At 43.4% G+C, this 22,829-nt stretch overlaps 1 protein-coding gene across 1 annotated transcript in view; it reads right to left on the reverse strand.

Annotated features, from left to right (window-relative positions):
- IQCA1 (IQ motif containing with AAA domain 1) overlaps positions 1-22,829 on the reverse strand; it is a 171,178-nt gene that overhangs the window by 54,956 nt on the left and 93,393 nt on the right. The window contains exons 9-11 of the mRNA XM_068966006.1: positions 22,451-22,557; positions 22,183-22,284; positions 1,666-1,724 (exon numbers count right to left, since the gene is read on the reverse strand). Coding sequence (XP_068822107.1) covers positions 1,666-1,724; positions 22,183-22,284; positions 22,451-22,557 — 268 coding nt within the window. The remainder of the gene's footprint in view (positions 1-1,665; positions 1,725-22,182; positions 22,285-22,450; positions 22,558-22,829) is intronic.

A 22,829-nucleotide genomic window follows, 5' to 3' on the forward strand; every position in this document is an offset into this window, starting at 1 on the left:
TCATTTCACTAGAGAATTGCTTGTGGCCCATTTATGACAGTTCAACTGTAAAGAAACATATGCCAAGAGCACATTCATCGTCTAACAGACATGGTCCACGAGCTGCACGCGTGCGCCCTGTGTGCTTAAGGCAGAGCCGCACTCAGTCGCGCAGTTCCTTAAACGTGAGTGGATAATGTCAACTTAGTAGTCGGCTCGTACTGGCAGATTCGAGGTGAGCTCTGGGTGGTTATCCAATAAGACACTTCGCAGGACCTTCTCAGAAAGACTGATGGAAGGACACGAGAGAGAAGTGCCACGGGAGAGTCACTAAAGACAGAGGTGGCTCCGCGTGTAGGCAGGGGCTGGACCGTCCTCCAGGTCAGGGCCCATGATGTCCCTGTGTCCCCAGGAGGCGTCAGTATCGGTCACCAGTAGGCGGTGCCTCCCCAGGAACTGGGGGCCTGTGTCTCAGAAGGCTGACAGGGCAGTGCTCCTCACCTTGAACCTTTCCCCAAACAATGGAAACTCAGCAGCTCCTCCTTCCAGGGATATCCTAAGGAAGCTGTCTCTCCCCAGAGCCAAGGCCACACCCAGGCTGGGCGACACTGCAGAGGCTTCCTGCTGGGGGCCCGGGGCATGCATGAGCTCTGCGGTGCTCTGGTTCCCACTTTCCACGTGGATGATCCCAGGCTGGCTTCCTCTCTCATGGGTCCTCTCTCAAGTAGAGCTTGGGACTGTATCACTGCACCCAGACAGGAACAAGCATGCATGCATGCTAAGTTGCTTCAGTTGCATCAGACTCTTTGCAACCCCGTGGACTGTAACCTACCAGGCTCCTCTGTCCACTGGGTTCTCCAGGCAAGAATACTGGAGTGGGTTGCCATTTCCTCCTCCAGGGAGTCTTCCCAACCTAGGGATCGAACCTGCATCTCCTGTGTCTCCTGCATTGGCAGGCAGGTTCTTTACCATGAGCGCCACCTGGGAAGTCCAAAGAGGAACTAGGGAACACACCTGTCACCTGTTAATAAACCCATGGGGAAGAAAGGTGTATGCATTCAAAATGATTCCTGCCATTTCCTTAGAGGGGATTTTAATTAAACTCCTTGAAAATGTCTGAAAACCTGGGCCCTAACTATTTCTAATGCTAAAGCACTGAAGGCCATTTCAGCTTAAAGTGAGCTTTTACAATTATCCATTAATACCAAAGTTTAGCCAATGAAGCTGAAGGAGATGGAACCATCCCTTTGTGATGAGTCCTCATCCTTTGCTTCGAGAAGCATTTATAAAGGGCCCCAGTGGCCAGAGCCAGGGACGGGCAGGGAATAAGAACTGTGCCTGCCCTCAAGTCTCAGAATTCCCTCAGAAGCTATAGCAGGATACTATTTCTTAACAAACTTCTTCGGAACCCCAAGAATTTTCAAGCTTAAAATGTCACACGGCCTCAGAAGCGACGGGGCCGAGTCTGCATGTCCCCAGTTGAGGATGCCAGCCTGGGTGCAGGACTGCAAGGTGGTCCTGGGCCTTCGCCCACCAGCTCTGCCAGGATGAAGGGTGTGGTGGGTACAGAGCCGGTGGGGGGGGCGGGAGGGGGGCGGGCGGTGCCTCTACCAGGCCAGTCCGAGAGGACCCAGCCACATCCCGGGCTCTCCTCTGGGTTGCCCGCCCCCAGGGTGCACCCCTCACCTGTCCACAGTCAGGTCTTTATCCTTCTTCCCTTTTCTGCCTTTCTTCTTTTTATTTTTCTGGAAGAAAATGGAAGAAGAAAAAAACCCCAACCATTTAGTAAAAACAAAGAAAAAATAAGCTCTAGAAATGAGCTGAGGAGGCTCGTTTGCGGGGTGGGGCATGGTAAAGTCAACCGTGCCACCTGGGTCTGGAGCAGCGAGACTTCACGCCACAGGGAGTGGCAGGGGAGGCGGCCACCCTGACACCCGCACAGACCCTGAGCTCCCAACAGGCCCCAGGCGCCCTGGGTCGTCTTCTGGGTCCTGGGATGCTGACGACGAAGGATGAGAGCACCCTGTGCACCATCAGCTGTGCTTGTCCTTGGTTCTGATCGCCTCTCAGTTAGCATCCGGCCCCAAACCTAGAGCCAGAAATGCCAGGTGGCCTCTGGTTTCCCAAGGGCTCTGCACTCAGCTCCTTGTGACGGCTGCCGGGCGGTGCTGGGATGTGGTCCCTTGGAGCAGAGCTGATCACTGAACTCTTCTGTCTCAAATACCTCCCCACTGCCCACAGGATAAAGTTCAAGTTCCCCAGCCTGACCCCTATCTTTCTTTGCCGCATCTCATGCTGCTTGGGTGACTCGTGTTCCCTGTTACACAGGATTCCCTTTGGGTCCTTCTTTTTATTAAAAATTAATATATTTATTTTAATTGGAGGCTAATTGCTTTACAATGTTGTGGTGGTTTTTGCCATACATCGAGATGGCATGTGCGGTCCACGGGGTTGCAAAGAGCCAGACACCACTGAGCGACTGAACCGACCGGCCGACATGAATCAGCCAGGGGTGTCCATGTGCCCCCATCCTGAAGCCCCTCCCACCTCCCTCCCCATCCCCTCCCTCTGGGTTGTCCCAGTGCACGGGCTTCGAGCGCCCTGTTTGATGTATTGAACTTGGACTGGTGATTTATTTCACATACAGGTCCTTCTTTTTTCTCTGTGCTGCTGCTGCTGCTGCTGCTAAGTCGCTTCAGTCGTGTCCGACACTGTGCGACCCCATAGACGGCAGCTGACCAGACTCCTCCGTCCATGGGATTCTCCAGGCAAGAATACTGGAGTGGGTTGCCATTTCCTTCTCCAGGGGATCTTCCCGACCTGGGGATCGAACCCAGGACTCCTGCATTGCAGGCAGACGCTTTAACCTCTGAAACTCCAGGGAAGCCCCAATATGCACTCTGTCCTCTTCCACTCTTCCACGTCCATTTCCCATTCATCCATGCTTTACTATTTTTATTACATCATAATTTATGTAATCACATCTGGTTGATAAACTTTTCACATTTAATTTTTACACAGGACCACATCACCACCACCCAGTTTAAAATTCAGAACACATTTTCGTCATTCCTGAACTCTCTTCTCACGGGGTTTTCCAGCCTTTAGGTAACCATTCCTGTGACTTCTCTGTGGACTCACATCACCTGTTCTTGGACATGGAGTCTTACAATATAGACTCTTTAGTGTCTGGCTTCCTCCAATCAGTATTACGATTACAGCATTCAGGTATGTGGCTGTAGGTAGCTATACGTGATGTTTTTCAGTATGTTAAAAGTTGAAATTTTTTATTTTGGGATGATGTTAGATTCACATGCAGTTCCAAGAATTGATACAGAGAGATGTAAACTTCAGAGTGTTTCTCCCAATGGTAACAACTTGCAGCACTTTCCCTCAAGGTCACAACCAAGATATTGAAATGATGCGGATACAGTCAAGAATGTTTCCTATCACCATAAGGATCCTTCAAGTTGCTCCCTCGGCCACCCCAGCTTTACTAGAAACCTCTAACTCCTTCTCTGTTTCTACAATTTTTGTCCTTTCAGGAATGTTCTGTCACAGAATCCTAGAGTATGTTTCTTGCTTTCAACTCATCATCAGTTCAGTTCAGTTCAGTTCAGTTCAGTCGCTCATTCGTGTGCGACTCTTTGCAACCCCATGAATCGCAGCACGCCAGGCCTCCCTGTCCATCACCAACTCCCGGAGTTCACTCAGACTCATGTCCATCGAGTTGGTGATGCCATCTAGCCATCTCATCCTCTGTCATCCCCTTCTCCTCCTGCCCCCAATCCCTCCCAGCATCAGAGTATTTTCCAGTGAGTCAACTCTTAGCATCAGGTGGCCAAAGTACTGGAGTTTCAGCTTTAGAATCATTCCTTCCAAAGAAATCCCAGGGCTGATCTCCTTTAGAATGGACTGATTGGATCTCCTTGCAGTCCAAGGGACTCTCAAGAGTCTTCTCCAACACCACAGTTCAAAAGCATCAATTCTTCGGTGCTCAGCCTTCTTCACAGTTCAACTTTCACATCCATACATGATCACGGGAAAAATCATAGCCTTAACTAGATGGACTTTGTTGGCAAAGTAATGTCTCTGCTTTTGAATATGCTATCTACGTTGGTCATAATTTTCCTTCCAAGGAGTAAGCGTCTTTTAATTTCATGGCTGCAATCACCATCTGCAGTGATTTTGGAGCCCCCCCAAAATAAAGTCTGACACTGTTTCCACTGTCTCCCCATCTATTTCCCATGAAGTGATGGGACCGGATGCCATGATCTTCGTTTTCTCAATGTTGAGCTTTAAGCCAACTTCTTCACTCTCCTCTTGCACTTTCATCAAGAAGCTTTTTAGTTCCTCTTCACTTTCTGCCATAAGGGTGGTGTCATCTGCATATCTGAGGTTATTGATATTTCTCCCGGCAATCTTGATTCCAGCTTGTGCTTCTTCCAGCCCAGCGTTTCTCATGATGTACTCTGCATAGAAGTTAAATAATCAGGGTGACAGTATACAGACTTGATGTACTCCTTTTCCTATTTGGAACCAGTCTGTTGTTCCATGTTCAGTTCTAACTGTTGCTTCCTGACCTGCATATGGATTTCTTAAGAGGCAGGTCAGGTGGTCTGGTATTCCCATCTCTTTCAGAATTTTCCACAGTTTATTGTGATCCACACAGTCAAAGGCTTTGGCATAGTCAATAAAGCAGAAATAGATGTTTTTCTGGAACTCTCTTGCTTTTTCCATGATCCAGTGGATGTTCGCAATTTGATCTCTGGTTCCTCTGCTTTTTCTAAAACCAGCTTGAACATCTGGAAGTTCATGGTTCACATACTGCTGAAGCCTGGCTTGGAGAATTTTGAGCATTACTTTACTAGCATGTGAGATGAGTGCAATTGTGTGGTAGTTTGAGCATTCTTTGGCACTGCCTTTCTTTGGGATTGGAATGAAAACTGACCTTTTCCAGTCCTGTGGCCATTGCTGAGTTTTCCAAATTGGCTGGCATATTGAGTGCAGCACTTTCACAGCATCATCTTTCAGGATCTGAAATAGCTCAACTGGAATTCCATCACCTCCACTAGCTTTGTTCATAGTGATGCCTCCCAAGCCCCCCTTGACTTCACATTCCAGGATGTCTGGCTCTAGATGAGTAATCACACCATTGTGATTATCTTGGATGTGAAGATCTTTTTTGTACAGTTCTTCTGTGTATTCTTGCCACCTCTTCTTAATATCTTCTGCTTCTGTTAGGTCCATACCATTTCTGTCCTTTATCGAGCCCATCTTTGCATGAAATGTTCCCTTGGTATCTCTCATTTTCTTGAAGAGATCTCTAGTCTTTCCCATTCTGTTGTTTTCCTCTATTTCTTTGCATTGATTGCTGAGGCAGGTTTTCTTATCTCTTCTTGCTCTTCTTTGGAACTCTGCATTCAGATGCTTATATCTTTCCTTTTCTCCTTTGCTTTTCATTTCTCTTCTTTTCACAGCTATTTGTAAGGCCTCCCCAGACAGCCATTTTGCTTTTTAGCATTTCTTTTCCATGGGGATGGTCTTGATCCCTGTCTCCTGTACAATGTCAGAAACCTCCGTCCATAGTTCATCAGGCACTCTATCTATCAGATCTAGGCCCTTAAATCTATTTCTCACTTCCATTGTATAATCATTGATTTAGGTCATACCTGAATGGTCTAGTGGTTTTCTCTACTTTCTTCAATTTAGGACTGAATTTGGCAATAAGGAGCTCATGATCTGAGCCACAGCCAGCTCCTGGTCTTGTTTTTGTTGACTGTATAGAGCTTCTCCATCTTTGGCTGCAAAGAATATAATCAATCTGATTTCGGTGTTGACCATCTGGTGATGTCCATGTGTAGAGTCTTCTCTTGTGTTGTTGGAAAAGGGTGTTTGCTATGACCAGTGCGTTCTCTTGGCAAAACTCTTATTAGCCTTTGCCCTGCTTATTCCGTATTCCAAGGCCAAATTTGCCTGTTACTCCAGGTGTTTCTTGAGTTCTTACTTTTGCATTCCAGTCCCCTATAATGAAAAGAACATCTTTTTTGGGTGTTAGTTCGAAAAGGTCTTGTAGGTCTTCATAGAACCATTCAACTTCAGCTTTTTCAGCATTACTGGTTGGGGCATAGACTTGGATTACTGTGATACTGAATGGTTTGCCTTGGAAACGAACAGAGATCATTTTGTTGTTTTTGAGATTGCATCCAAGTACTGCATTTTGGACTCTTTTGTTGACCATGATGGCTACTCCATTTCTTCTGAGGGATTCCTGCCCGCAGTAGTAGATATAATGGTCATTTGAGTTAAATTCATCCATTCCAATCCATTTTAGTTCGCTGATTCCTAGAATGTCAACATTCACTCTTGCCATCTCCTGTTTGACCACTTCCAATTTGGCTTGATTCATGGACCTGACATTCCAGGTTCCTCATCAAAATTCTCAGGAAATGTCCCCAGGTCATTGTACGCATGAATAGTTCACTCTTCTTTCAATTGTTGTTTCTAGTTTGGGGCTATTATGAACTGATTACGGTACACCGTGTGTGTGTGTGTGTGTGTGTAAGCCTTCATCTATTTGGGATACATGCTAATGAGTGCAACTGCTGGGTTGTGTGGCAGTTGCTGTGGGCTTCCCAGGTGGTAAAGAATCCACCAGCCAACACGGGAGACACAGGAATTCTCCTGTGCAGGTTTGATCCCTGGGTCCGGAATATCCCTGGAGAAGGAAATAGCTACCCACTCGAGTATTCTTGCCTGGAAAATTCCATGGGCAGAGGCAGGCTACAGTCCATGGGGTTGCAAAGAGTCGGACACAACTTGCCTACTGAACATACATTCACGTGGTGACGTGTTTGGTGTTTTAAGCAATGCCAAATTTCATGTGCTGATCATACCATTTTACATTCCCACCAATCATAGAAAAGTGACAATGGTTTGTCCTTGTGCTTTTAAGCAGCTGATGTTGCCAATGCTTTTATTTCAGCCTCAAGGGTATGGGTATTTCATGGGTATTTTATCCTTATGGGCATGGGGTGCTTTCTTTGTGGTTTTCATTTGCTTTTTTCTAATGGCTCATGACAGGCATCCTTTCTGTGCCCATTTCTGCTCTGTATGTCCACTTTGGTGAAACATCAGTTCATGCCCTCTGTCCATATCATAATTGGATTGTTTTCTTTTTTAAGTGTTGAGTTTTGAGTGTCCTTTTTATGTTCTACATACTAGATCCTCATTAGATACATGGTTTGTGAATACTTTCTCCAAATCTGTGGCTTGCCTTTTTACCCCCCTAACAGGCTCTTTCACAAATATGCTTAATTTTGATGAAATCCTAATTTTCCTTTAATGGATTTGTGCTTTCAGTGCTAATTCTAAGAAGGCGTTTCTAACCTTAGATCCAAAAGATTTTCCCCTATGTATTTTTTTCCCATCAATTTTAAAAAATTTTATTTATTTATTAATTGAAGGATAAATGCTTTACAGAATTTTGTTGTTTTCTGTCAAACTTCAACATGAATCAGCCATAGGTATACATACATCCCCTCTCTTTAGAAACTCCCTCCCATTTCCCTCCCCATCCCACCCCTCTAGGTTGATACAGAGCCCCTGTCTGAGTTTCCTGAGCCATACAGCAAATTCCCATGGGCTATCGATTTTACATATGGTAATGTAAGTTTCCATGTTACTCTCTCCATACATCTCACCCTCTTCTCCCCTCTCCCCATGTCCAAAGTCTATTCTCTATGTCTGTTTCTCCATTGCTGCCCTGCAAATAAATTCTTCGGTACCATTTTTCTAGATTCCATATATATGTGTTAGAATACAACATTTATCTTTCTCTTTCTGACTTACTTCACTCTGTATAATAGGTTCTAGGTTCATCCACTTCATTAGAACCGACTCAGATGTGTTCCTTTTTATGGCTGAGTAATATTCCATTGTGTATATTCCCCTATATATTTTTAAAAGTTATAGTTTTACATTTTACATCTAAGTCCATGATCCATTTTGAGTTAATTTTTGTACAATATGTAGGACTTAAGGTTTTTTTTTCTTCTTTTTTAAATTTGTGGGTGTTCACCTGCTCCGGCACCATTTATTGAAAAGGTTATCCTTTCTGCTTGAATTATATTTGCATCTTTGTCTAAAATTAGTCAGGTTTATTTGTGCAAGTCTATACCTCAAAACGAAGATCATGGCATCCGGTCCCATCACTTCATGGCAAATAGATGGGGAAACAGTGGAAACAGTGTCAGACTTTATTTTTTGGGGCTCCAAAATCACTGCAGATGGTGACTGCAGCCATGAAATTAAAAGACGCTTACTCCTTGGAAGAAAAGTTATAACCAACCTAGATAGCATATTCAAAAGCAGAGACATTACTTTGCCGACTAAGGTCCGTCTAGTCAAGGCTATGGTTTTCCCTGTGGTCATGTATGGATGTGGGAGTTGGACTGTGAAGAAGGCTGAGCGCCAAACAATTGATGCTTTTGAATTGTGGTGTTGGAGAAGACTCTTGAGAGTCCCTTGGACTGCAAGGAGATCCAACCAGTCCATTCTGAAGGAGATCAACCCTGGAATTTCTTTGGAAGGAATGATGCTAAAGCTGAAACTCCAGTACTTTGACCACCTCATGTGAAGAGTTGACTCATTGGAAAAGACTCTGATGCTGGGAGGGATTGGGGGCAGGAGGAGAAGGGGACGACTGAGGATGAGATGGCTGGATGGCATCACGGACTCAATGAACGCAACTCTGAGTGAACTCTGGGAGTTGGTGATGGACAGGGAGGCCTGGCGTGCTGCGATTCATGGTGTCGCAAAGAGTCGGACACAACTGAGCAACTGAACTGACTGACTGACTGATACCTCAACTGTCCTGTTTCACTGATTTGTGGTTTAACCCTCTACCAACAGCAAACAGTCTTGATTATCATGGCTGTATAATAAGCCTTGAAATCACATGCATGGATTCTTTTTATTTTATTGCTCTTTTTTAGAAATCATGTCAGCTATTCTAGATTCACTGTCTTTCCATATATATTTTAAGATAATCTATCTATGTTTATAACTATCTTTCTGGGATTTCAATAAGAATTGGATTAATCTAGTATACTGATGTGGAAAGAACTGACATCTTTACAACATTGGTCTTCCAATCCATGTGCATAGCATGTCTGTCTATTTGGGTCTTTGATTTCTTTCGTCAGCATGGTGTTCTTTTAGCATTCAAGTCCTATACATGTTTTGTTAGCTTTACACCTAGGTATTTCATTTCTGAGTGATTTTAAGTGATATATTTTTAATCCTGGTGTCTACCTGTTCAGTGCTAGTAGATAGAAATATGACTCATTTTTATATGTTCCCCTTGTATCCTAAGACCTTGCTGAATGCACTTTTTTATCTCTAGGACTTTTGAGAGTCCCTGGGGTTTTCTAAATAGCTATTCATGTCATCTACAAATAAGGACTGTTTCTTCGATTTCCTTCTCTTATCCTACTGCACTGGCTAAAATGTCTCGCACTATGTTCATGAAAGTGTACTGAGTGGACACACTGGCCTTGCTCCCAGTCTTAGGAAAAAGACATTTAGTCTTTCACTGTTAAGTAAAAAGTTAGCTGTGGGTGTTTTTGTTAATTTATCACTTTATGGAAGTTCTCTATCCCAGTTTCTCTGAGGAACTTATTATGAGTGAGTGTTAAATTGTGTCAAATGCTTTTTCTGTATCAACTGATATGATCGTGTGATTTTTTTCTTCTTTAGCCCATTAATATAGTTCATTCCATTACTGATTTTCAAATATTGAACGAGGCTTGCATTCTTGGAATAAACTCCATTCTTGGAATAAACTCATGGTTTATAATTCTCTTTATTGTTTTATTCTATTTCATAATATTTTGCTAAGGAATTTTGCATCTATATTCACAAGGGATACAGGCTTACAGCTTTCTTTTTTTGGTTCTGTCTTAGTCTGGTTTTCATTTAAGGGGAATACTAGCTTGTTATGAAATGAGTTGGGAAGTGTTCCTTCTTCCTCTGTTTTCTGGACATGACTGTGTAGAACTGGAGTTAATCTACCTTTGAACATTTGGTAGAATTCTCCAGTAAATCATCTGGCCCCAGAGATTCTACATGGGGAATTGTTTTAATTACAATTCAACTTCTGTATGGTTGTAGAGCTAGTCAATTTATCTGTTTCCTATCAAATGAGTTGTGGCAGTTTGTATTTTTAGGGAAAGTGGGTCCATCTTATGCTAAGTTGTCAAATTATGTGTGTGGAGTTGTTTACAGAATCCTTTATTAAATTATTCTTTTTATGTCTGCAGTCAGTGGTGGCAACCCCCGCTTCATTCCTGATGTTGGTAATCTGTGACTTGTTTTTTCTTTGTTAGTCTTACCAGAGGTTTGTCAATTACTGATAATTTTCAAAAACTCAGCTCTGTTTTGTTTACTTTCTATACTGTTTTTCTGTTTTCAATTTCACTGATTTCTGATCTTTATTTTCTTCTCTCTGCTCACTTTTTTTTTTTTCTCTTTTTCTAGGTTCTGAAGGTGGGAACTTGGCTGATGAATTTGAGCTTTTTCCTCTTTTTTTCTAGTGTATCTGTTTGTACTTAGTCGCTCAGTCATGCTTGACTCTTTGTGACCCCATGGACTGTAACCTGCCAGGCTTCTCTATCCATGGGATTCTCCAGGCAAGAATACTGGCGTGGGTTGCCATTTCCTTCTCCAGGAGATCTTTCTGACACAGGGATCAAACGCGTGTCCCTGTGTCTCTGGCACTGGAAGGTGGATTCTTTGCCACTGCAAAGCCCCTATTGATATATACTTGTCTTTATAGCAATCCAGTCATGTAATCTTTTTGGTATTTTTTTCACCCAGGAAGGGGCCCATGATGGCAAAAGTGCTGAGGGCCTAGGGTGACCGACTTGCTCAGTTGCCAGGGATTCTTTATCTACTGAACCATCAGGGAAGCCCCTGTGTATGTGTTTAAGGCTATAAACTTCCCTCTCAGGGCTGCTTTGCTTGCATCCCAGGTATTTTTATATCTCACATTTTTGTTACATGTTTTTATTTCTATTGTTTTTCTTTGTCCTATGAATTAGAAGCCTGCTGTTTAGTTTCCCTGTGCCTGGACATTTTCTTGTTACTGTCCTCTTCCTGGTTTCTAGTTTTGAGTCCACTGTGGTAGGGGAAGACACTCTTCATAATTTCAACTCTTTTCAATCTATTGAGATATGTTCCATGGCACAAAATATGGTCCACCTTGGAATATGTTCTGTGGCCACTTGAAAAGAATATGCCTTCTCTTTGTTGGGTGGTGTTAGTAACTCAATAGTGTCCGACTCTTTATGTAGCCTGCCGGGCTCCTCTGTCCACAGAATTCTCCAGGCAAGAATACTGGAGTGGGTTGCCATTTCCTTCTGCAGGAGATCTTCCCAACCCAGGGACCAAACTCAGGCCTTCTGCACTCCAGGCAGATTCTTTACTATCTGAGCCACGAGGGAAGTTGAGTAGAGTGCTCTATAAATGTCAACTAGATTCTGATTGTGGCTGGTGTTGTTGAGTTCTTCAATATCCTTGCTAATGATTTTCTGCCTAGTATTTTATCAGCTCTTGAGAATGATGTGTTGAGTCTCCAGTTGTAACTGTAGATTTTTCTGTTTTTCCTTTCATTCTATTGGATTTTGCTTCCTATGTTTTGTAGTTCTGCTGTTTGATGTATGAACATTTAGGATTACTATGTATTTTGTGGATGGCTCTTTTACCACATATAATGTTCTTCCTGGTCTTTGACAATTTTCTCAGCTCTGAAATCTCCTTTATGTGATATTATAATAGCTTTCTTTTGATTGTTTGCATGGTATATTTTTCCCATCCTTTTACTTATACCTGCTTATATCATAATATATCAAATGAGGTTCCTGAAGATATAGTTGGGTCATATTTTTAAACACACTTTGCTAATCTCTGGCTTTTAATTATTGTATTTAGACTATTTACATTTAATGTAATTATTGATATGTTAGGACTTCAGTCTACCATTTTATTTTTTTCTGTTATATTTTTTGTTTCTTTATTTGTTTTTTCCTGTCATCCTGTGAATGACTTCATTTATTTTTTTTTTAGAATTTCACTTTCATGGTGTTCTTTAAGTGTATCTCTTTGGATAGTTTTCTGGCAGTTGCTCTGGGTGTTACATTATGTATGTATAGCTATCACAGTCTATCCATGTCATATTTTGAGTGAAGTAGAAAAACTGTAATTCCCTTTATATCCTTTAGCTCATACCCCCATCATTTCCCAACATTTTAAAATATTTCCTCTGCATACATTGAGAACCATGGCAAACAGTACTATAATTTTTACTTCAATCAAATAACATAATTTAGAAAGGACAGAGAAGTCTATTCTTTTTACCTATGCTTTTGCTTACAAGTTCTTTCTTGCCTTCTGGTGCTCCAGGTTTTCCTTTCCATTTGAAGAAGTTCCTTTAGAAATTCTCCGAGGGTGATTCTACTGGTGAAAAAAATCTTAGTTTTCCTTCATCTTGATTTCCTCCCCTTCACTGTTGGAGACTATTTTTCCTGGGCATAAATTCCGGTGGCATATAAATTCTTTCAGTGCTTGAAAAAGTGCTGTATCCTTTCTCTGCTCTCAATTTCTTGTGAGCAATCCACAGTCATTTAAGGGGTTTTTTTCCCCTATAGGTAAAGGGTCATTTTTTTTTTCTCCCTGGATGCTTTCCAGACTTCTTCTTTGTCTTCAGTATTCAAAAGATTAATTATGACATATCTCAGATCAGATTTCTTTGGATTTATTTTGTTTTGGGTTCACTCAGCTTCTTAAATCTGCAGGTTTACATCTCTTTATCAAATTTGGGAAGATTTTAATCATTACTTCTCAAAATGGTTTTTCAGTTTCATCCTCCTTCTCTCCTGAGATTCTGATGACATAAATAAGATGTTTTTTTACCAGTCCCACAGTCCCTGATTCCCTGTTTAGCTTTTTTTTTTTTTTTTCCCAGTTGGTTTTCTCTGTCGTTCTTACTGGATAATTTCCATTGTCCTGTCTTCCAATTCAGTGGTTATTCCCACTGTCACCTCTATTCTGCTGCTGAGCTCAACCAGTAATTTGGATACTGTACTTTTCAGTTCTAAAATATCTGTTTGCTTCTTCTTTGTATCATGTACTATTTTGTTGAGGCTTTATTATTTTTTTAATCTGTGTATAGTAGCTTCATAATCACTCATTGAGAGATTTTAATCATGACAACCTTAAAATATTTGTCAGATAATTCTGACGTCTCTGACATTTCAGACTTGGGATCTACTATCTATTTTCCTTCAGTTTGAGATCTTCCAGGTTCTTGTATAATGAGTGACTTTCAATGAAACCTAAACATTTTTGTATTATGCTGTGAAGTGAAGTGAAAGTCACTCAGTTGTCTCCAACTCTCTGCGACCCCATGGACTTTAGTCCATCCATGGAATTCTCCAGGCCAGAATACTGGAGTGGGTAGCCTTTCCCTTCTCCAGGGGATCTTCCCAATCCAGGGACTGAACCCAGGTCTCCCACATTGCAGGTGGATCCTTTTCAACTGAGCTACCAGGGAAGCCCATTATGCTACGAGACTCTGAATTTAAATCTTCTGTTTAAACTCTGACATCACTTTGTCAGGGTAACTGTGTGTATGTGTTGTATGGTTACTGTCAGGAAGGTAGAAGGATAGATTCCTCACTCCACTGTGGGGAGGAGTTCCTTCTATTTCTGGGTGGGGGAGCGAGACCTCTGGCTCCCCCTGTGTGGTCTTCCAATGACACTGAGGTAAAGGTAGCCTTGTTACCACTGGGAACTGGTAAAAGTCCTGACTGTCCACTTAGCTTCCTCTGATCCATCCCAGCAGGGAGGGAGGGGTGGTGACTTTTTGGTCTTCTCTCACACCACTCCAGAAAGGATGTTGGGTTGCCTCCCATGTCTTCACGGGGTAGGCTCCTCATGCAGCTTTGCTGCTGTGTACTGGAGCAGGGATCCTGTTTTTTTTTTTTTTTTTTTTTTTTTTTTGAGGTGTTTGAATAGCGTGTTGTTGTTGTTCAGTTGCTTAGTTGGGTCCAACTCTTTGTGACCCCATCGACTGCAGCATGTCCGGCTTCACTGTCCTTCACCATCTCCCACAGCTTGCTCAAACTCATGTCCATTGAGTTGGTGATGCCATCCAAGCATTTCATCCTCAACCACCCCCTTCTCCTCCCACCTTCAATCTTTCCCAGCATCAGGGTCTTTCCCAAGGAGTCAGTTCTTCGCATCAGGTGGCCAAAGTATTGGAGTTTCATCTTCAGCATCAGTCCTTCCAGTGAATATTCAGGATTGATTTCCTTTGGGATTGACTGGTTTGATCTCCTGCGGTCCAAGGGACTCTCAAGTGTCTTCTCTGACACCGCAATTCAAAAGCATCGATTCTGTGGTGCTCAGCCTTCTTCATGGTCTAATTCTCACATCCATACGTGATTACTGGAAAAACCATAGCCTTGACTAGATGGACCTTTGTTGGTAAAGTAATGTCTCTGCTTTTTAATATGCTGTCTAGGTATGTCATAACTTTTCTTCCAAGGAGCAAGTGTCTTTTAATTTCATGACTGCAGTCACCATCTGCAGTGATTTTAGAGCCCAAGAAAATAAAGTCTCTCACGGTTTCCACTGTTTGAACAGTGTAGGGTGGTTATTACCTAAAGTCTGCTTTGTCTGATATTGAGTTATACTAGCTACCTTTCGGTTAGTACTTTGATGATTTATAGTTGACTGTTCTTTTATTTTCAACATATCTATTCTTTGTGTTTAAAGTATGCTTCTTCATGGAACTCTACTCAATGTTCTATGTCAGTCTGGATGGGAAGGGGGTTTGGGGGGAGAATGGTTACATGTATATGTATGACTGAGTCCCTTTGCTGTTCACCTGAAACTACCATACCATTGTTAAGCGGTTATACCCCAGTCAAAATTAAATGTTTAAAGTGTTAGTAAACTTTGTTTATTTATATCTTTTTTTCAAACCCCATGAACAATATGAAAAGGCAAAATGCTTCTGAACTGTGGTGTTGGAGAAGACTCTTAAGAGTCCCTTGGACTGCAAGATCAAACCAGTCAATCCTAAAGGAAATCAATCCTGAATATTCATTGGAAGGACTGATGCTGCAGCTGAAACTTCAATACTTTAGTCTTCTAACTTGAAGAGCCAACTCATTAGAAAAGTCCCTGGTGCTGGGAATGATTGAAGGCAGAAGAGAAGGGGATGACAGAGGATGAGATGGTTGGATGACATCACCGAATTGATGGACCTGAGTTTGAGCAAGCTCCAGGAGTTGGTGATGGACAGGGAAGCCAAGGTGTGCTGCAGTCCATGGGGTCATGAAGAGTCGGACACAACTAAGCAACTGAACTAAACTGAACTGAGCTGTGCTTCTTATAAACAGCACAGAGTTTGGTTTTTTCAAGTATGGAAATAATTGTCTTTTAATTAGAACATTTGGTCTGTTTTCATTTCATGTAATTATGGATTTGGTTGAGTTTAATTCTATCATATTTGTATTTCCTTTATTATTTATTAATGTACTTTTCTTTTTATTCCTATTTTTCCTTCCTGTATCCTTTTCAATTAATTTCTCTACTTATCTTTGCTATTCCTCTTTTGCTATACATTTTAGTATCATTTTAAAAAAAATTACAAAACACTTCATTACCTTATTACAATTTACCTTAAATTAGCCCTTCATGGTTTCCTGAGAAATGCAATCATGCCACACGTCCTTTTACTGCTATCTGCCCTTTCTTCTGCTGCTGTTCTGCATGTTGTTTGTATATATGGTACAGACACACATGGCTCTTACTCTCGCTTGCTTTAAAAGCCAGGTTATTCTACGAGTCCTCAGCCTTTTACTACCCCATGTTCCCATTTCTCAGAGCTGAGAATTCCCTTTATCTCTCTGCAATCTGTTCTCCCACCTGAACTAACTCTCCTTCAGCCTGAAGAATAACATCCCTTTAGTGTTTTCATATTGTGGGTCTGTGGCTGATAAGTCCTCTCAGATTTTGTTTGTCTGGAAATATCTCTATTTTCAGTTTTGAAGGATATTTTCATTGGGTATGAATTCTAGATTGGTAGTTATTTTTTTCCCAGTCCTTCAGGATGCCATTCCATCCCTTCTGGCTTTAATAGTTTCTGCTGAGAGACTTAGTAGTCTCTCTTATTTTTTCATGACCCTGAAGGAAATGTGCTTAAAAAAAAAATCTAGTAAGACTTTCCTTTTGACTTTCAGCATTTTGACTGATGTGTCTGGACCTCATTCTTCTTGAACCTCAGTGAAGCTCTTGAATTCGTGGCTTTGTGTATTTCATCTGAACTTGAAAATTTAACAAACATTACTTTTTCATTTATTGCTTCTGTTCCATCCTTCTTTTTTTGGGGCAAATTCTAATTGTGTATATGTTACAACATTTGACTGTGCCTCAAATCTCCCTTCTTCTCTGTTATTTATATATTTTTTTCTGTACTTCCATTTGTATTTCCTACTGATTTGTCTTTGAGATCAACCTGCATTTACTATGTCCATACTGTTGTTAAACCAGGTAGAAGACTCCTTGCTTTTGGATACCATATTTTTCAGTTGTAGAACGTTCATTTGTTTCTTTAAAAAGATGATTCTAAATTTCTATCTGCCCACACTGGCCATGGTCAAAGCTGGGGGCCACATATGCTCCAGGTTACTCCAGGGCAGGATGAGGAAACCACGGCAAGACCACAGTGGGCCATCTCCCCAGAGAGCGCCTGCCATGGATGCTCTTGCTATGGCAGTGATGTCATAATGGGGGCACTGCCCTTCCAGGGTTGACTGACAGTCCTGTGTATCTGGAAACTTGTTTCTGCCAGTACAGACTCTTCGTCTCATTATCTTGTATACCTCAAATGCCTTGAACTGCACTTGGCATACAGTGCTCAATAAATACTACTGAAAGAAATAATTAGTAAAGATGATCTGTCTCTCAATATCAGCTTTTGGATCTCCAAATCACAAGAGAAGGTGGACAAAACTGAAAGCTAAGTAGATTAAACTGTACAGTGAAGTATAATTGCTGAGAGAAATAGGCTATAGCTTTCTCTCTTGTTACAAAATAAACACAAAACCACAGTAACTCACAGGGTGGTTGCTTGCTGAGTATGGAATAGCAAAGAAGGTGCCTGGAATCTCTGAATTCTCACCGATGCCATGACTGGCGTCTAAAGGCACTGATCTAGCTGCGAGGGGTCAATCTGCATAGGATCTAGATTTGAGGAATCGACTCACTCAATAATATGCGCTGAGGACTTGCTATGTGCCAGAAAAGGTTACAATAGTGAGCAGCAAAGACAGTCACACAGTCTCTGCACTTCAGTAGAGATGGGAAGGCAGATACTAACAAAAAGATCTTCAGTTCAGTTCAGTTCAGTTCAGTCACTCAGTTGTGTCCGACTCTTTGCGACCCCATGAATCGCAGCATGCCAGGCCTCCCTGTCCATCACCAACTCCCGGAGTTGACTCAGAGTTGTGTCCATCGAGTCTGTGATGCCATCCAGCCATCTCATCCTCAGTCGTCCCCTTCTCCTCCTGCCCCCAATCCCTCCCAGCATCAAAGTCTTCTCCAATGAGTCAACTCTTCGCATGAGGTGGCCAAAGTACTGGAGTTTCAGCTTTAGCATCATTCCCTCCAAATAAATCCCAGGGCTGATCTCGTTCAGAATGGACTGGTTGGATCTCCTTGCAGTCCAAGGGACTCTCAAGAGTCTTCTCCAACACCACAGTTTAAAAGCATCAATTCTTTGGCACTCAGCCTTCTTCACAGTCCAACTCCCACATCCATACGTGACCACAGGAAAAACCATAGCTTGGCTAGACGGACCTTAGTCGGCAAAGTAATGTCTCTGCTTTTGAATATGCTGTCTAGGTTGGTCATAACTTTTCTTCCAAGGAGGAAGCATCTTTTAATTTCATGGCTGCAATCACCATCTGCAGTGATTTTTGAGCCCCCAGAAATAAAGTCTGACACTGTTTCCGCTGTTTCCCATCTATTTCCCATGGAGTGATGGGACCGGATGCCAGTAAATATGACATGGAAGCCGTGACAAAGCACCAGGAAGCCACTGTAGCACAGAGTCAAGTGCACGCAGAGCAACCAGAATTACTCAGAGGTCCCAGAAGGTTTTCTTGAGGAAAAAGGACTTGGACTGACCCCAGGGATGAGTAGGGGTTTAACTACACTCAGGACTGAGGGTGTGGGAGCAAACACAGTTCCTGAGAGAGAGCAGCACATGCAAAGGCCCTGTGGTGGGAGGGAGCACAGTGTCTGATGGACAAAGAGGAAGCTCAGGGTGCTGGAGTGCAGCCAGGGAGGGAGAAGTGGGTGATGGGCCTGAAGAGCAGAACCCTTCCCAGGTCAAGCATGGCTTTGTAAGCCTGGCAGAAGATTGTCACCTTTATCCTTGTGGGAACTAGGGTGTCATTGAAGGGTTTCAGTATGGAGAACTAAGGTCATATCTGTATTTCAAGAGGGGTGCTCAGGTGGCTGTATAATCTCTGATCAAGTCACTTTCTCTGGATAAAGCTGGAATAACACAGCCAAATTGTATCCCTCTGAGTCCCTTTTCTCCTTTCTGATCTTCAAGGTTGTCCATTCCCCTTCTGCTAATGGTCTTCTTAAGGAAGGGATTTAATATAGCTAATTAAGTCTCAGCTTATGAAACAAAATTATCTTTATGTCTCCCAAGGCCGCTTGGATTGGAATTTTGAGAACTCAAAACTCTACAGTTACACAATTACAGTTACACAATCTGTTGGGGGTACCCTGAGCACATCTATTGTGTGTTCAACCAGTTTAATTCCAAGAGGGAAATTCACAGCAACCCCCTCCTGGGACACTTCATGAGCTAGGACACGGTGGAGGGCAGACATCAGGCTTCAAGGAGTGAGACGGGCAGCAGTGCCAGACCGATGATCAGCTACTGGTTAAGCAGAGGAAGCCGAGTCTCCGCTGGAGGGGTGCAGCCACCTCCTGTCTTCATTTTCCCTTTTGCTTAGCTTGATTTCCACGTTCAGTCATTAGAGCATCACTTTTTTAAGATAGGAAATTCATTAACAGGGTCAACCAGTGGCATAAATAGATGCCCTCACCTATTTATGGGAATTACATATAAAGAATCCTCATCAGGCTATGGGCTTCCCTGGTGGTTCAGGTGGTAAAGAATTTTGCAATGCAGGAGACCTGGGTTCAATCCCTAGGTCAGGAAGATCCTCTGGAGAAGGAAATGGATACCCACTCCAGTATTTTTGCCTGGAGAATCCCGTGGACAGAGGAGCCTGGTGGGCTGCAGTCCACAGTGTCACAAAGAGTGGAACATGACTGAGCGACTAAGCATGCATTGGGCTACAATGATGGAAGCTCAGAAGAGGTGCATGAAGGACATTCAGGTGTTAATCTGAAGAGTCAGAGGTAAGCTGTAAAACTGTAAACTGTAAAATCAACACAAAAAGCTTCAGTATAGAGTTGCTGTAAAGACACCACACATCCCCCGGGCTGGCAAACTAATCACTAACGCAGTTGAGAGTGTGACAAACTCAGGGAGTGTGTGAGTCCCAGGGAGGGCTGATGGACTGTGGGAACTTGAGAAAGCCCACACCCTGCCAGCTCCCCTGCCTGGAGTATCCTGGCCCCAGAGGCATAGCTGGCTCCAGACCCACAGGAAGCACGTTCACCACATTTCTGATGCCAGCTGCATGGGGGTTTCCTCCATCAAGAAACCTTCTGCAACACCAGCTGGGGCTCCTACAACCTAACTCAGTTCTGGCAGTGTCGATCTGGAGATACAGACTCTGATTCCACAGGTGAAAGGTGATATTCCACAAAACCGCCCCCACTCCACTCCAAATGACAATCACAAGTCTAGATTGTCACCTGTGCTTCTGATCAACCGGCTGCAAATCTACATTTCCCATGACCCCCTCCTCGGGTTTGTTGAATTTGCTAGAGTGGCTCACAGAACTCACAGAACTCACAGAAACACAACTATCAGGTCATCAAAGGACACGATAAAGGACACAGAAGAACAACCAGATGAAGAGGTGTGTAGGGCAAGGTCTGGGAGGGTCCTGGGCACAGGAGCTTCTCCATGAAGTTGGGGTGCGGTGCCCTTCCAGAAAAAGCAAGAGGATCCCAGAAAAACATCTACTTCTGCTTCATTGATGATGCCAAAGCCTTTGACTGTGTGGATCACAGCAAACTGTGAAAAATTCTTAAAGAGATGGGAATGCCAGGCCACCTTACCTACCTCCTGAGAAACCTGTATGCAGGTCAAGAAGCAACAGTTAGAACTGGATAAGGAACAATGGACTGATTCCAAATTGGGAAGGAGTACATCAAGGCTGTATACTGTTACCCTGCTTATTTAACTTCTATGTAGAGTACATCATGTGAAATGCCGGGCTGGATGAGGCACAAGCTGGAATCAAGATTTCTGGGAGAAATATCAATAACCTCTGATACGCAGATGATACCACCATTATGGCAGAAAGCGAAGAAGAACTAAAGAGCCTTTTGATGAAGGTGAAATAGAAGAGTGAAAAAGCTGGCGTAAAACTCAATGTTCAAAAAAACAGATCATGGCTATCCAGTCCCATCACTTCATGGCAAATGGATGGGGAAACAATGGAAACAGTGTCAGACTTTATATTCTTGGGCTCCAAAATCACTGCAGATGGTCACTGCAGTCATGAAATTAAAAGACGCTTGCTCCTTGGAAGGAAAGTTATGAGCAACCAAGAGTGTATTCAAAAGCAGAGACATCACTTTGCTGACAAGATCCTCCTAGTCAGAGCTGTGTTTTTTTCCACTTGTCATGTATGGATGTGAGAGTTGGACCATAAAGCAGGCTGAACATTGAAGAATTGATGCTTTTGAACTGTGGTGTTGGAGAAGACTCTTAAAAGAGTCCCTTGGACTGCAAGGAGATCAAACCAGTCAATCTCAAAGGAAATCAATCCTGAATTTTCACTGGAAGGACTGATGCTGAAGATGAAATTCCAATACTCTGGCCACCTGATGCGAAGAGCTGACTCATTTGAAAAGACCCTGATGCTGGGAAAGATTGAAGGTGGGAGGAGAAGGGGGTGACTGAGGATGAGATGCTTGGATGGCATCACTGACATGATGGACATGAGTTTGAGCAAACTCCGGGAGATGGTGATGGACAGGGAAGCCTGCTGTGCTGCAGTCCAAGGGGTCGCAAAGAGTCGGACATGACTGAGTGACTGAACAACAGCAAGCCTTCCAGCACGTGGTTGTGTTCACTCACTCGGAAACTCTCCAAAGCCCGTGATTACTGGGGTTTTACAGAAACGCCCTCACACGGGCATGATCAAGTATTGACTCCATGTCCAGCTTCTCTGCCCTCTCTTGCGAATGGGGTGGATGGAACTGTGATTTCCAGGCTTCGGATCGCAGCCTGGTCTTTCCAGTGGGAACAAGCCCCAACCTGGGAACCACCCAGAAACCCACCTAGAATTGCTTCATTGTAACAAAAGAGGCTTGCAGTGCACTTACCACTTAGGAATTAACAAGGGTTGCAGGAGCTCCATGCCAGCAAGTAGGGGTAGAAACCAACAGGAGCATTTTCTATTATCTCACAGGACCCCAGTACATAACATTGAATATTGGGATCTGACTGGCCTTTAAACCACCGGTAGATGGATGAGTGGCAACTTAAAATTCATTTCATCAGATTCCCTGACTCTCCAAGAACCTGGTCTTTGCCACTGGCCTCCTCCCCCACAGATCTTCTACAGGGAGGTGGGCATTTGAGGCACATGTCCTAGCTCCTCGGAGAGATCTCATCCCGTCTGTGGGCTTGGGTGCCACAGATCTGCAGCGAGGAGGGCAGGGAGGTCACTCCCAGACTGGATTTATCCCATTTATGATCCCACAGCCCTGAGGGCTATGCATTTGGTGGACCGATGCACAGTGGACCAAGGGAAGCTCTCCACAGGCAGGCACGTTTCCTGGAAAGCAGCCCGGGGCAGCCAGGGTCTGCCTGCGGCACGCCTGGACCGACCCTGGCCTCTGGGGCCGGGCTCCTGGTCACCGTTCAGCTCTGCCCTCCGCCTCCCGAGCGTAAGCGTCACTCACCTTTTTACCTCCTTTCTTCTTTCCTTTTCTCGCCGGCAGTTCCTTCTCTCTGCTCACAGCTAGTTTCAAGTTTTTTAGTTCCTGTCTCATCAGCTCATCCACCTAGGTCAATACAAAAGATACTCTGTTTTAGGTGAATTTGCCTGCTTTGTGTTTTCTTTGCGAAGTCAGAAACAGCTTAAATTCTGGGTAGGTCGCTAACAGGGCGTGATAAAGAAGCGCTGCAGTGGAAGACTTGACTAGGCCTCCAGCATTAAGGCCATTTTACCTGCACTCTGATCTCTGACTCCAGTTCCTTCCGCTTGTCTTCCTTAATCAGTTCAGGGTCATAGTCCTGCGGGAAATTCCACGATTCGTCTTTATTCTTCCACAGGTCTGCACTCCAGAAGGACAAGGAAAAAGAAAACGATTTTTTTTTCTACATGAAGACTAACAAAGGCAGTTTCGTGAAATGTAACACAAATTCAATCTTCTACCCTATGTCTTTCTTTTCCACTTTCCAAATGGAAGAACTGTGCCTGTACAACATCTAAAAAATAAAGAAGAAAGTTGCTAATGTGAAAAGCTCCAATAACGAAGTATGAAACAAATGGTACTCTTCTGTACCATTATAGTCACGTATGGATGTGAGAGCTGGACCATAGAGA

Source organism: Capricornis sumatraensis, chromosome 2 (assembly GCF_032405125.1).
Source record: "Capricornis sumatraensis isolate serow.1 chromosome 2, serow.2, whole genome shotgun sequence".
Classification (NCBI taxonomy): domain Eukaryota; kingdom Metazoa; phylum Chordata; class Mammalia; order Artiodactyla; family Bovidae; genus Capricornis; species Capricornis sumatraensis.